We start from the raw sequence: 16,291 nt of genomic DNA, 5'->3' as shown, positions 1-16,291 counted from the left end.
TATTTTGTGATGTTCAAGTCCCTTGCTTTCATGTGTGATTACATTTCTAGGCTGTAGTGGTGATGGAATTGGGAATGCGGAGTGCGCAAATCCCACAGTGGCAAATTAGAATTGAAACTTGTTAGTGTGCTTGAATCCTGGACGCCTAGCACTCAAACTGGAATTCCGTTAACAAACATTTAGAGCTGGACCCTCAAATACCAATCTCTACAAAGCAAATCCAGAAGTGATGCCATCCACTCCAGCAAACTGAGATACAGAAACATTAAGTGGGATAGAAAAAACTTACCAGCTCAGTGAGCAGGAATACCTCTCTCTCTTCCCCCTCTCTTTCTGTGTCTGGCTGACAGCCTATGCAATGTGAATGTGGCATTTTAAAAACTCCTACTTTAGAAATTAAACCAGTTTGACTCCAAACTAAAACACTGATTCTAATCAAGGTTTCACACCTGACACGCTTTAAAATGTCACTGCCTCTTTACGCTGATAAAACCTTTGGTCCTTTCAGCATAATCCAATTATCACCTTTCAAGTCATTATCTTGTTCCTTTTTTTGAAGTCTCTCCTCTGACGCTTCATTGGAGGTGCTCACAGAGGACATTTTTTGTTTCCCAGTGAATTTCATTCTTAAATGTTACATTTGTAAGTTAAGACTGGCTGTAGTTTTTGCCTGAAAAAACGACTTGTCTAAAAGTTCAATATATCCATAAGTAATTCAGCTTTCTGATCCATTGTCATGAAACCACACATACACCTACTTGTCAATGTCCTATTTAAATCTTAAACTGACCCCTTGACAGATCTAAGTTTTATACCATTTGCAAATTTTGAAATTGTGCCTGTACATCAAATTCTGGGTGATTAATATATATCAGGAAGAGACAAACTATTTCTTCTGATGAGTTGGAGCCTAGAATAAGAGAAGATGATTTGGTTCAAAATGTCATTGTCCATTGTGAATATAAGCTTTTCCCTGCTTTAGCTCATTTCTCTGGAATTGAGTAGATTAATATTTTCTATATGTATGTGTGATGCATCATCTACCTTAAGTTCATGAATGGCCAAAAATATTCTCTCTGACCTATTCACACAAGTCAATTTATGATTGCATAATGCTTTGTAAATTATTTTATACTTTTCTGGAAGATAAATCATTATATTACATAGTCTTTTAAGCACCTTAGCATTATCCAATCAGACTGATAAGATAGCAAATTCCTAATCTTTTGGATTATAACTGCATTGATGGATATTATACTTTTGGTAACAGGACGAGGGGGATCTAGACATATACCAAAGGCCAATGTACCACAAAGCAATGCAACTGAGGTCTCCCTATCCGAAAGCTTGAATGAAACAAATTCAGTGGTTGCTTTTGGAAAATAATTGGATAAAAAGTTGAGAGAGGGAGTAACTAGGACAATGAGGGCGAGAGCAGGAAGTGATGCAATTCAAAAATACAGTATAAATAAGATGATCTGAGTGGCTACTTTCTGAGACTTTTTTCTGACTTTTGCAAAGTGAGAATCGACTAAAATTCCAGATTTTGGACAGGTCAGAACAGTTCTCCACTTAGAGAAGAATTTGATAAAGATGTTCAGTCATGAGGGTTTGGAGTAGACAGGGATAAATTGTTGACGCTTGCATAGATAATTGACCAAAGAAGTAGTAGTGACAAGAAGAAAAAAATTCCACACTGTGGATGGAATGCGCTGTTTCACATTTTTTGGTGACAGGTGTCAGTTCAGTGGAAACACTTAGGAGGGATCATTGACTGAAAAGGAAAAATGTACAGGGCTGCAGGAATTTGTAAAGAGATGGTACTCTTTGGGGAATTGATCCTTAATGGGGAAGACTATATGAGTCAAATGAACGTAAAATACTGCAGATGCTGGAACTCTGAAATAAAAACAAAGTGATGGAGAAACTCAGCAGCATCTGTGGAGTAAGAAATAGAATTAACGTTCTGAGTGCAGTAATGGCCAAATGCTGTTGGTCCCATTCTATTGATAACAAGGTGTGGAGCCGGATGAACACAGCAGGCCAAGCAGCATCTCAGGAGCAGGAAAGCTTTCCTGCTCTTGAGATGCTGCTTGGCCTGTTGTGTTCATCTGGCTCCACACCTTGTTATCTCGGATTCTCCAGCATCTGCAGTTCGTATCATCTCCAGTCCATTCTATAATTCGTTGTTGAGGTGCAGTGCTGGAAGAGGGATGTGGTCAATGCACCGACACGGACTGAGGCCAGAGCAATGCACGATGGTAGACAAATAGAGGAAAAGGCCATTCGGTCCAACCACTTGATGCTGGTGTATCTGCTGCATCCGTATGGGAATGAAAACAATGGAGGAGAACTGAAACAAAGAAACCTACAGCACAGGAACAGGCCCTTTGGCCCTCCAAGCCTGTGCCGATCAAGATCCTCTGTCTAGCCTGTCATCTATTTTCTAACGGTCTGTGTCCATTTGCTCCCTGCCCATCCATGTACCTGTCCAAATATATCTTAAAAGACGCTAACGTGTCTGCGACTACCACCTCCGCTGGCAAAGTGTTCCAGGCGCCCATCACCCTCTGTGTAAAGAACTTTCCACGCATATCTCCCCGAAACTTTCCTCCCCTCAATTTGAACTCATGACCCCTAGTAATGCAGTCCCCCACTCTGGGAAAAAGCTTCTTGCTATCCACCCTGTCCATACTCCTCATGATTTTGTAGACCTCAATCAGGTCCCCCTCAATCTCCGTCCTTCTAATGAAAATAATCCTAATCTATTCAACCTCTCTTCATAGCTAGCACCCTCCATACCAGGCAACATCCTGGTGCACCTCCTCTGCACCCTCTCCAAAGCATCCACATCCTTTTGGTAATGTGGCGACCAGAACTGTACACAGTATTCCAAATGTGGTCGAACCAAAGTCCTATACAACTGCAACGTGACCTGCCAACTGTTGTACTTAATACCCCGTCCAATGAAGGAAAGCATGCCATATGCCTTCTTGACCACCCTGTTGACCTGCGTTGTCACCTTCAGGAAACAATGGACCTGAACACCCAGATCTCTCTGTTCATCAATTATCCCCAGGACTTTTCCATTTACTGTATAGTTCGCCCTTGAATTTGATCTTCCAAAATGCATCACCTCGCATTTGCCCGGATTGAACTCCCATCTGCCATTTATCTGCCCAACTCTCCAGTCTATCTATATTCTGCTGTAATCTCTGACAGTCCCCTTCACGATCTGCTACTCCACCAATCTTAGTGTCATCAGCAAACCTGCTGATCAGACCACCTACACCTTCCTCCAAATCATTTACATATATCACAAACAACAGTGGTGCCAGCACAGATCCCTGTGGAACACCACTGGTCACAGGCCTCCAATTTGAGAAACTCCCTTCTACTACTACCCTCTGTCTCCTGTTGCCCAGCCAGTTTTTTATCCATCTAACTAGCACACCCTGGACCCCATGTGACTTCACTTTCTCCATCAGCCTGCCATGAAGCTGAAAGGGTGGGTGCAATCAATAGAAAGAGAAAGTTAAGGGAAAGAAAAGAACAAAATCTGGTTGCGAACTTTACTGCCATGCACTTCCATCCCGTTGCAATTGCAGAGCCAACTATATTTCCGCCCCACACGATGGAAGGAACCACTTCCGCCCCGCTAGTGGCGTCTGTCGCAACGTCCGCCCCCACTGGACGTGGATCGACGTAGCTTCCGCCCCGCAAATGCGTCACTTGGAGAGTTTCCGGGAAGGGGATTTCCGGCTCGAGGCGGAAGTGAACAGTATAGGAGCGGTGAGACATGGAGGAGGTCCAGCGGAGGCATCCGCGGCGGTAAGAACCCAAAGAGGGAGAGCGGGAGGAGGATGTTCGGGATGCTGGGGAATGGGTACGGGAAAAATGGCGAGAGGAGCGAGGGCTGTGGTTGTCAGGGCAGAAATAACCCCCTTGAGGGCCGTCAATTTCGTTCCCCCGACTTAAGGACAACTACCCTGCTCCCCTCCGACTTCTTTCCCCACCCCCCCATTCCCCCCCCTTCTTTTCCTCCCCCTCCTCTTCCCCCCCCATCTCTTCTCCCCCCCCCACCCCCACTCCCCCCCCCACCCCCACTCCCCCCCCCCCACCCCCACTCCCCTCCCCCACCCCCACTCCCCCCCCCCACCCCCACTCCCCCCCCCACCCCCACCCCCACTCCCCCCCCCCACCCCCACCCCCACTCCCCCCCCCACCCCCACTCCCCCCCCCACTCCCCCCCCCACCCCCACTTCCCCCCCACTCCCCCCCCCACCCCCACTTCCCCCCCCACCCCCACTTCCCCCCCCACCCCCACTTCCCCCCCCACCCCCACTTCCCCCCCCACCCCCACTTCCCCCCCCCCACCCCACCCCCACTTCCCCCCCCCCCACCCCACCCCCACTTCCCACCCCCACTTCCCACCCCCACTTCCCACCCCCACTTCCCCCCCCCACCCCCCCACCCCACCCCCACTTCCCCCCCACTTCCCCCCCCACCCCACCCCCACTTCCCCCCCCACCCCACCCCCACTTCCCCCCCCACCCCACCCCCACTTCCCCCTCTTCCCCCCCACCCCCTCTTCCCCCCCCACCCCCTCTTCCCCCCCACCCCCTCTTCCCCCCCCACCCCCTCTTCCCCCCCCAACCCCCTCTTCCCCCACCCCCTCTTCCCCCCCCACCCCCTCTCTCCCCCCCACCCCCTCTTCCCCCCCCCACCCCCCCACTCCCCCCCACCCCCCCACTCCCCCACTCCCCCCCCCACCCCCCCCACTCCCACCCCCACCCCCCCACTCCCACCCCCACCCCCCCACTCCCACCCCCACCCCCCCACTCCCACCCCCACTCCCCCCACTCCCACCCCCACTCCCCCCCACTCCCACCCCCACTCCCCCCACTCCCCCCCCCACTCCCCCCCTCCCCCCCCACCCCCACTCCCCCCCCCACTCCCCCCCCCACTCCCCCCCCCACTCCCCCCCCCACTCCCCCCCCCCCCCACTCCCCCCCCCACTCCCCCCCCCACTCCCCCCCCCCCCACTCTCCCCCCCCACTCCTCCCCCCCCACTCTCCCCCCCCACTCTCCCCCCCCCCACTCCCCCCCCCCCCACTCCCCCCCCCACTCTCCCCCCCCACTCCCCCCCCACCCCCACTCTCCCCCCCCCACTCCCCCCCCCACTCCCCCCCCCCACTCCCCCCCCCACTCCCCCCCCCACCCCCACTCCCCACTCCCCCCCCCCACTTCCCCCCCCACCCCCACTCCCCCCCCCACCCCCACTTCCCCCCCCCCACCCCCCACTCCCCCCCCCACCCCCACTCCCCCCCCCCACCCCCACTTCCCCCCCCACTTCCCCCCCCACTTCCCCCCCCCACTTCCCCCCCCACCCCCACCCCCCACTTCCCCCCCCACCCCCACCCCCACTACCCCCCAACTCCCACCCCACCCCCCCCACTTCCCCCCCCCACCCCCCACCACTTCCCCCCCACCCCCACTTCCCCCCCACCCCCACTCCCCCCCCCACCCCCACTCCACCCCCACTCCCCCCCCCACCCCCACTCCACCCCACTCCCCCCCCCACCCCCACTCCCCCCCCCACCCCCACCCCCACCCCCCACCCCCCACTCCCCCCCCCCACCCCCACTTCCCCCCCCACTTCCCCCCCCACTTCCCCCCCCACCACTTCCCCCCCACTTCCCCCCCCCACTTCCCCCCCACTTCCCCCCCACTTCCCCCCCCACTTCCCCCCCCCCACTTCCCCCCCCCACTTCCCCCCCACTTCCCCCCCCCACTTCCCCCCCCCACTTCCCCCCCCCACTTCCCCCCCCCACTTCCCCCCCCACTTCCCCCCCCACTTCCCCCCCCCCACTTCCCCCCCCACTTCCCCCCCCACTTCTCCCCCCACCCCCACTCCCCCCCCACCCCCACTCCCCCCCCACCCCCACTCCCCCCCCACCCCCACTTCCCCCCTCACTCCCACTTCCCCCCCCACTTCCCCCCCCACCCCCCACCCCCCCAACCCCCACTTCCCCCCCAACCCCCACTTCCCCCCCAACCCCCACTTCCCCCCCCACCCCCACTTCCCCCCCACTTCCCCCCCCCACCCCCACTCCCCCCCCACTCCCCCCCCCACTTCCCCCCCCCACTTCCCCCCCCACTTCCCCCCCCACTTCCCCCCCCACTTCCCCCCCCCACTTCCCCCCCCACTTCCCCCCCCACTTCTCCCCCCCACTTCTCCCCCCCACTTCTCCCCCCCACTTTCCCCCCCCCACCCCCACTTCCCCCCCCCCCCACTTTTCCCCCCCCCACCCCCACTTCCCCCCCCCACCCCCACTTCCCCCCCCACCCCCACTTCCCCCCCCACCCCCACTTCCCCCCCCACCCCCACCTCCCCCCCCACCCCCACTTCCCCCCCCCCACCCCCACTTCCCCCCCCCACCCCTACTCCCCCCCCACCCCTACTCCCCCCCCCCCACCCCCACTTCCCCCCCCACCCCCACTTCCCCCCCCACCCCCACTCCCCCCCCACTCCCCCCCCCCACTCCCCCCCCCACTCCCCCCCCCCACTTCCCCCCCCACTCCCCCCCCCCACTCCCCCCCCCCCACTCCCCCCCCCACTTCCCCCCCCCACTTCCCCCCCCCCACTCCCCCCCCACTCCCCCCCCCACTCCCCCCCCCACTCCCCCCCCCACTCCCCCCCCACTCCCCCCCCCCACTCCCCCCCCACTCCCCCCCCCCACTTCCCCCCCCACTTCCCCCCCCACTTCCCCCCCCCACTTCCCCCCCCCACTTCCCCCCCCCACTCCCCCCCCACTTCCCCCCCCACTCCCCCCCACTCCCCTCCCCCCCCACTTCCCCCCCCACTTCCCCCCCCACTTCCCCCCCCACTTCCCCCCCCACTTCCCCCCCCACTTCCCCCCCCACTTCCCCCCCCACTTCCCCCACTCCCCCCCCCACTTCCCCCCACTCCCCCCCCCACTTCCCCCCACTCCCCCCCCCACTTCCCCCCACTTCCCCCCCCCACTTCCACCCACTCCCCCCCCCACTTCCACCCACTCCCCCCCCACTTCCACCCACTCCCCCCCCCACTTCCACCCACTCCCCCCCCCACTTCCACCCACTCCCCCCCCCACTTCCCCCCACTTCCCCCCACTTCCCCCCACTCCCCCCCCACTTCCCCCCACTCCCCCCCCCACTTTCCCCCACTCCCCCCCCCCACTTTCCCCCACTCCCCCCCACTTCCCCCCCCTCCCCCACCCACTTCCCCCCCCTCCCCCCCCCTTTCCCCCCCCCTTCCCCCCCCCTTTCCCCCCCCCTTTCCCCCCCCCTTCCCCCCCCTTTCCCCCCCTTCCCCCCCCCTTTCCTCCCCTTTCCTCCCCTTTCCCCCCCCTTTCCCCCCCCTTTCCCCCCCTTTCCTCCCCTTCCCCCCCCTCCATTCTCCCCCTCCCATTCTCCCCCTCCCATTCTCCCCCTCCCATTCTCCCCCTCCCATTCTCCCCCTCCCATTCTCCCCCCCCCATTCTCCCCCCTTCCCCCCCCTCCCCTTCCCCCCCTCCCCTTCCCCCCCCTCCCCTTCCCCCCCTCCCCTTCCCCCCCTCCCCTTCCCCCCCCCTCCATTCTCCCCCCCCATTCTCCCCTCCCCCCCTTCTTTCTTCTTGCCCCCTTCTCTCTGAAAATGGGTAATGATTGTTCCTCGACACGACAGATGGGGACTGAATGGGCTGAGTGGCCTCCTAGGCTAAAATATGATTCTAGTAGAATGACAGTAACATCACGTTTAGTTCTGTATGGCCTGTGTTGTCAAAGAAAAATGTGCACAGAAGGTGCTGGAGAACCTCAGCAAGTTTGACAGCGTATGCGGAGATAGAAGCAGTTAACTGTTTCTGTTTTTCAGAACCCAGTTCCCAAGAAGAGAATCATTTGACTTGAATCATGTCTCTCTCTGCAGTTGCTGCCAGACCTACTGAGTACTTCAGCACTTTCTCTTTCTGTTACAGATTTTCAGCAGCCAGAGTGTTTGGCTTTAGTTAAGATTATGCACTGTCTCATCTGATACTGCCACATGGCTGCAAACAAAAATCCCCCTTCATCCTTCTCTGACCAAGAAATCTCCAGGAGAAGGAATTTCGGGTGAATTCCGATCTGACTCACGAAGGACACTTGATAAATTTCGATAGAACACAGACCCTGGATGAAACATCCCCCAAAATTCAAGGGATTTATTCACTTCCCTTTCGAATGCTCCTTGTGAATTCATATTCAACAAAACGTGGCAACTGATTCCACAAGTGGCTAAACCTGCAAAAGGAAATAATTGCCTCACATCTTTGAAACAAAAATTGAACTGGTTAGACAGCTCCTGATCAGCACTGTACCAGATCCAAATTCAGATGGTCAAAGAAAACTTAACAACAAAACTACATCTGCCCCTGCCATGTCCACTGTTCCCTAAAGTTTTTATTTTCTGTGGCAATGAGCACTGTAGCACATCTTATTCCATTTCTGACTTAAAAATGTGTTTGAGTAACTTGTTTGAATTCTTTAAAGTAAGAGAGGATTGATGTAAGTGTGGGGTTGTCACTTGGAAGGAAGAAAATGCTTGCTTATAGCAAGAAACCATGTGTGGAATCTTTTAAAGTGCGGGGGCAAATGTTGTGTACATGGAATTCCCAAAAAAAATTTGAGAAGATCTCACACAGCAGACTTATTTGTGAGATTAAAAGGACCATGACAGCATGGAGCAGAGAGTAGAGGTGAATGATTGATTGTTTATCAGACCAGTCAGAGATGTACAGCACTGTTCCCCACAGGTTGGTTTTCGAATATTGTGTTTTTAAAAAATGTCTTGAAACCTGTACTTGGCAATGCTGGGGAAAATTTCAAAGCTGCAGACGAAACGTCAATGAAGAAGGTTAGTAACAGACTTCAGGAGAGAATAAACAGACTGGTAATGTGGGCAGACACGGCAGATGTAATTCATTCCAAAAGAAAATGTAAACAAGTTCATTTTGGTAGGAAGTATGAAGAAAAGTATTGTAAACAAAATGGTAAAATCTTCAAATTGGTGCAGGGACAGAATCCTCAGATGTGCTGAGAGATATATGTTGACAAGGCAGTTAACACAAGGAAATTGTGTGAAACCTTTAGAAACTGATTGGGCTCCAGCTGGAGTGCTGTGTCCAGTTTTTGGCACTACTCTTAAGGAAGGGTGCCCAGGCATCTGAGACGGTGCAGAAGGGATTTACTGGCAAGTTACTAAGGATGAGGGGTGTTAATTCTGTTGTGAGATTGGAGAACTTGATGTTATTTATGTTGGACGAGATTTGATGCATGTGTTCAGAATTGTGGGCAGCAAGAAGAAACTTCACTGAGAGGTTTGATGATGGTAGGTGGATGGATGAGATTCGAGGTGATTGTCAGAAGAAACAGTCTGAAGGTCTGGGAAAGTACAGTCAATAGTAACTTGCTAAAGAAAAATTGGACAAATAGTTGAAGGAAATTACATGCAGAGCACTGGAGAAAGAACACAGAGAAAGGTTAAATGGATAAAATAAAGAACTGTGGATGCTGGTGATCTGGAGAACCTCCGCAGGTGTAACACCATCAATGGGGAGAAAGCAGTTATTATTCTGAGTCTGTTGATTCTTGATTAGAACTGATAGCTTTGAAAGGTTGGTATTAATGCTAAAGATGGTAGGGCGGGCGAGGAATCCAGAAGGAGGTGAGCAGATAGTGGAGCTGGAACCCAGACAGACAGATATGAAAAGGCTGGGCAGGCAGGGGGTTTGTTGATAGTAAGCCAGGACAGAAGAGAAGTTGAGTAAGTGATAATGGGAGCTGAGAGAAGGCTTACACCTATTAGCACTGGATTTAGTATCCATCTATTTGCTCATCTTTCTTTTCTCTGTCTCTCTCTTTTCCTCCCCTCCTCTTTCCCCATCTTCAGCATAATTACAACTCTTTCCTAGCTACTATCAGCTAGAAAGGTCTGCACATGTGGAAAAGAATGTGCTCTTATGAATCAAATTTCTACAAATCCAACAGTTGTTTTGGAGTTGAAACTCCCCCTGCCTCTGTCTTCCAGGGCAACTGAGACTCCTAACACTAGGAGTGGCCCAGGTGGCAAGAGGACTGGTACATGTAGTTGCAGGGATCTTCATTTTAGAAGAGAGAGATCAACTAAGTGATCTTTGTTGTAACTGTGTGGGAGTCACATCAGGAGCAGGCCATTCAGTTCGATCCCAGCTGATCTATATCACCATTAATCCATAACTGCAACTCCATTTGGGAGTTCACTGCATTTTGGAAGGTTCAGTAACGGAATGGTGTACGCAATGAGTGGTAGGTCCCTCGGAGTACTGAGGAAGAAATGGACATTGGATTCCCAGTCGAAAGATCCCTGAAGGTGTCAGCACAGGAAGACAGAGTGGTGAAGAAGGCATACAGATGCTTGTCTTCATTAGCCGAGATGTTGAAGATATGAGTAAGGAAGCCTTGCTACAACTTTATAAAATGCCGGCGAGGCCACAGATGGAACACTGTGTGTAGTTCTGGTTGCCACACTATCAGAAGGACATTAGTGCACTGGAGAGGGTGCAGAGGAAATTCACCAGAATATTGCCTGGGATGAAAAGTCTCAGTTATGAGAAGAGACTGGATAGGCTAGGATTGTTTTCCTTGGTGTAGAGGAAGCTGATGAAGTGTACAAAATGATGAGGGGCATAGATGGTAGATCTTGAGAATTCTTTCATCATGGCAACATGTCTAAAACCAAAGAGGCAGACGTTTAAGTGAGGAGTAAGTGGTTTAGAGAGTATCTGAGAATTTCTTTTTTTCCACCTAGAGGTGGTAGATATATGGAGTGTGCTGCTTGACAGGGTGGTGGAGGCAGATACTGTCATAATATTTAAGTTTCCGGATGAATACTTAAAATGCCAGGGCATTGTAAACTATGCGCCAAGGTAAATAGGATTAATGTAGTTTGGTGTTTGTTGGTTAGTATAGACATGGTGGGCTGAAGGGTCCATTTTAATGCTGTTTGACACACTCTCTCTTTAATTTACCCATTTTGATTGTGTAACATTTAATATTCTTTGCTAACAAATCTGTCGAATTCGGTTTTGGAATTTTCAGTTCCTCAACAAGAGGAAAGAGATCCAGATTTCCACTGCCTCTCTGTGAAGAGCTGCTTCCTGGTGTCTCCCCCGAATGGACTGGCTCTAATTCTAACGTTACATCCCTTACTCTAGACTTCCCAAAATCAGAGAAACTAGAGTAGTTAGTGAAACTCACATTCCTTTCAGAAACTATATACCAGGCTTGGTAAATATGTCACAGTGCTATGACTGCTGATCTGGGACAGGAGAAGCGTTAAAATGGCCTTCTATTCTGCAACATTTGCAGTGACGCAGATGTTCTTAACTTCCCATTCTTAAAAAAAAGAGGAAGAATAACTGCTGCTACTGTCATTGATTTTAGCAGTGAACAGTGTTACTGCTGAAATCTTGATAAATTAATAATATGTATCTGAAGTGTTGACTGATAGCCAGTTGTGACTTTATAATCACCTGCCAGTACCATTATTTAGACCCTGTCCTCTTGAATGTGGGGTCCATTTGGAAAGAGGATTTTTGACCTGCTTTAAGTAAGAACAGCTATTAATGTGTCTCCTTCAGGATGTTACAGAGTACTGTATGCCCAGCCCAAATTGTACTACAGAAGTGTAGTCACTGTTGTAATGCAGGAAACACAACAGCACAAGGCTCCACCAACAGCTGTGAGATAGATGACTTTGATACGTAATTTGGCACAGATATTGACCAGGGCAGTGTTGCGAGCTCCTCTATTCTGGATGAAAATTGACATCGGAATTTTTTTTCCATATCCGTGCAAGGGGTCATCTATTACAGTGCAATAGTCCCTCAGTTCTACCCATTACTTTCTAGATATAACAAGGTGTAGAGCTGGATGAACACAGCAGGCTGAGCAGGAAAGCTGACGTTTCGGGCCTAGACCCTTCTTCAGAAAATGCAGTTAAATACAATGGACGTCTAAAGAGACGTAGGGGTTTCCGGTGCATAGATCTTTAAAATGTCACATACTTGTGCAGAAAATAATCGAGAAGTCTAATGGAATGCTGGTCTAGAGGACTGGAGTGTATGGCCAAGGAGGTTGTGCTACAGCTATACAAAACTTGGGTTACAGCCCTCTTGGAGTACTGTGAGCAGATCTGGGCATCACACCTTAAGGATGCATAAGGACTTGGAAGGAGTGCAGAGTAAGTTTGCAAGAATGATGCCTGGACTTCAGTGGTTATGAGGAGAGATTATATAAATTAGGCCTGTTTTGTCTAAAATTTAGAGCACTAAGGACTGATCCGATCGAAGTCTCCAAGATATTAACAGGAGAAGACAGGGTGGATGAAGATAAACTATTTCACTGGTTGGAGATTCTAGAACTTGGAGGATAGTCTGAGAATTAGGGCCAGGTCGCTCAGGAGAGATGTCACGGAGCTCTTCAACACACAAAGGGCAGTAAATATTTGGAACTTTGTTCTACGTATGGTATTGGATGCTCGGTCAGTTGTTATTTAAATCTGACTCAGATAAATTTTTGTTAAGCAAATGTATTAAGGGATATGGGCCAAAGGCAAGTATTTGGATTTAGGCCACAGATCAGCCATGATCTGATTGAATGATGGAACAGGCTTGAGGGGCTGAATGGCCTGCTGCTGTACCTATGTTCCTGAATGATGTTAGGCTGATGTCTTCAATGTAGACATCTTTAAGTCTTCCCCTCTGAATCATACAGTGACAAACTTTGCTGTGCTGTGTAGGTTACCGTGTGTGTCCAAAGGCAGACTGTGTCAGCTGCAATTTAGTCTCATTATCTTGTCTTTTGATGCAGGGAATTGAAGCTCTGTTCAAGCTGATAATGTTGTTTGCCACTGCAACCCGCAGGGCTCTTTACATTTGAGTGCGGAATGGTTTTCTCACGATGCCAAAGTTGAAGTTTGTAATTTGCATTCATTCTCTCTGTAGTAGATTTTCACATGTTTTAATATTGCAGGGAGCATCTGTGTACAGGTAAATGTGGCACTTGTTTAGTGCTCCCATTCCCAAATCAGTTCGGTGTATTGCAGTCCATTTATACAGCCTGAGTTACTTTAGTGACATTCACTTTAACATGATTGTTGTATTTTGGAGGTATCGACGGTGATGGTAATGCCTACAAAGTTCTTTCCATCATACAGCCTGCTCTTAAAGTCTGTCATTGTGTATCGGAGGGATTTGCTGGTCAATACCCGATCCGTTTGGCACATTATGCATGCAGCTTCCTTGACCATTGAGTTTTTATGCTAGGATTTCTGAGTTCAAAACTAGAAGGCATAATTTTAAGGTGAGTAGAGAAATATTTAAAAGGGGCCTGAGGGGCAGCTTTTACCACACAGGTTTATTTGTAGAGTCATAAGAGTCCTACAGCACAGAGACATGCACTCCAGCCCAAACTGGCCCATATCGACAAAAATGTCCATCCACGCTAAATCCATTTCTCTGCACTTGACCCATATCCTCTAAACATTTCCTATCCATATTTTCATCCAAGTGCTTTTTAAATGTTGTTAATATACCTGCCTCAACCACTTCCGCTGGCAGCTTATTCCATGTGCACACCACCCTCTGTGTAGAAAAAGAGTTGACCCTCAGGTTCACATGTATTCTTTCCCCTCTTACCTTACACTGATGCCTTCTAGTCCTCCATTTTCCAACCCTGGGGAAAAGGCTGAGTGCATTCACCCTATCCATGCCTCTCAAGATCTTAAGATCTCCTGTTAGTGACCGGACCCAAAATGGTAATTCTGATTTTTTTCTTTACAGGTGCTGCCAGGTCTGTTGAGCTTTTCCAGCAACTTCTGTTTGTGTTCCATATAGTGTATATATACCGCCCTGCCCTCATCAACCTCCCTGGTCACTTCATCAAAGAACTCTAACAAATCTGTGAGGCATGTTCTCCCACGCATTAAGCCATACTGACACTTCCTAATCTTGCAGCATTCTTGGATACACCTGAATGAGACCAGGGGATTTATCCATCTTCATACATTCTAATACTTCCAGCACCACCTCTGCTGTGATATGGACTGTCCCCAAGATATTATCACTAACTTCTCGGAGTTCCTAAGTCTTCATGTCGTTCTCCATGGTAAAGTCAGAGGAGAAATATTAATTGAGGACTTTGCTCATCTCCTGTGGTTCCACACATACATGTCCACTTTTGTTCTTGAGGGCTCATATTCTGACTTTATTTATTATTTTTCCTTTAACACACTTAAAGAATCTCTTTGGATTCACTTGAATCTTCTCAGCCAAAGTTATCCGTGCCCCCTTTTCGCCCTCCTGATTTCCTTCTTCAATGAACTCCTGTATCTCCTGTATACCTCCAGGGATTCCCTTGATCTCAGCTGCCTGTACCTGAGCCATGCCTCCTCTTTTTTTCTGGTCAAAGCCTCAATATCTGTTGTCATCTAGGGTTCCCTACTCCTGTCAACCTTGCACTTCACCCTCACAGGAGCATATAGACCTTGTATGTGGAATGAACTGTCAGAAGAAGTGGTGGTTGCAGGTATAGTTACTACATTTAAGACATTTGGACAAGTACATGAATAAGAAAGGTTTAGAGGGAGGTGAATCAATTGCAGGCAAATGGGTTTTAGTTTGAGAAAGCTGGTCGACCTGGATGAGTTGGACCAAAAGGTCCGTTTCCGTGCTGTATAACTCTGACTTTGGCAGGGATGTGACTCCATATACAAGAAGATTTTGATTCTCACATGTCCTGCGGAACTGTCAACTGTCCCTGGAAGGATAGTGTCAGTGGTTGCCCGTTGTCAGCTGATTATCATAAACTGTTTTTATTCACCAGTTAGGGGTAGCATTGCATTAGCTTGGTTTTAAGACCTTGCATTTTGTAACCTGACAGCCTACATAGTAGAGGAAAAGTCATTTGGATAAATACATGAACAAGAAAGGTTTGGAGGGATATGAGCCTGGAGCAGGCAACTAGGACGAGTTTAGTTTGGGATTATGTTTGGACCGAAGGGTCTGTTTCCTTGCTATATATCTCTGTGACTTTATAAACTGTTATTGAATTATGGGTGAACATTGTGACGTTGGGAAGAGACATTCATAGCCAAACAATGCATTTCTAATCCAAGATTTTTTACTTTCATCTGTATTATATATAACTAGCCAATGGTTATAATAGAATGAATACATTTTGTAATTGGCCATGTCATTGTCCAGAACTACAAATGGTTTTATCGGATTAAGGCAAAATCAGAAAGGTCAATAATCAGTGGAACAGATTTAACATTTTTGACAAAAGGAGGAGTTTAAATGAGGACTGTCTAAGGTTGAGTCAAGCTGTTTGAAATCACAGTGTAATGTTTTCCCCCAAAATGAGCTTCTGCCTTCTGTCTATAAGATCTACCTTTGATACTCTGAGATTTAACTATTCCAGTACACTCCTGATCAGCCTTTATCAAGCCTTGTCATTACCAAAACTCTCTGTAGCCTGTGTTCTTACTGTCACCAAGTCCCAATCACCTGTTGTCCCTCTATATGCTGACCTACATTGGCCTCTTGGTTCAGGAGTGACTCAGTTTTAAAGTTCTCGTCCCACCGTGGCATTGCCCCTCCCTATCTCTGTTACCTCCTCAGCTTCAGAATACTCCCAAGATGTCTGTGCATCTCCAATTCTAAATGCCTTCAACACAGGTGGCAGTTCCTTTCAATCCCAAGGCTCTGTAATTCACTCACTGTGTCCTCCTTTACACTGTTCCTTAAAGCTATCTCTTTCAGCAAGACCTTGGCTAGTGTCCTAGAAATGTCATATGAGATTTGGTGTTAAATTTTGATTTATAATGCTTCTGTTGAGTTTCTTGGGAGGTTTTAGTTTGTTAAAGACACTATCTAAAAGTAAGTTGTTATTGGAAGATAAAGTTTATACAGCAAGTTGTGATGTGGGATGAAAAAGCAGCGGGAATAATAACTTGCAAATGGAATTAGATAAATACTCAGAAAGTTTGCAAGGACAAGGGGATGGAGCAGGGACTGTGACTCAATGGTAGTTCATTTGAAGATCAGGCACAAACTCACGAGGCTGAAAAGCCTCCTTCTAAACTGTATAATTCTATGATTTTTATGATACATGGTTTTAAAAGTGGCATTAGATTTTTGTGGAAAGTAGCAAGACTTCAGAAGAGGTAAATGCACATCCTGTTCTGCAGCAG

The 16,291-nt window shown here is 50.1% G+C and overlaps 1 protein-coding gene across 1 annotated transcript in view; it reads left to right on the top strand.

The window, feature by feature from the left end:
• The first annotated feature begins 3,751 nt into the window (after positions 1–3,751).
• LOC125461588 (serine/threonine-protein kinase 3/4) overlaps positions 3,752–16,291 on the top strand; it is a 152,003-nt gene continuing 139,463 nt past the window's right edge. Inside the window, exon 1 of the mRNA XM_059652731.1 lies at positions 3,752–3,831. Within this exon, the coding sequence (XP_059508714.1) occupies positions 3,800–3,831 (32 nt within the window). The 5' untranslated portion in view covers positions 3,752–3,799. The remainder of the gene's footprint in view (positions 3,832–16,291) is intronic.

This window comes from Stegostoma tigrinum, chromosome 19 (assembly GCF_030684315.1).
Source record: "Stegostoma tigrinum isolate sSteTig4 chromosome 19, sSteTig4.hap1, whole genome shotgun sequence".
NCBI lineage: Eukaryota > Metazoa > Chordata > Chondrichthyes > Orectolobiformes > Stegostomatidae > Stegostoma > Stegostoma tigrinum.
This window is presented reverse-complemented; position numbering and strand designations above follow the sequence as displayed.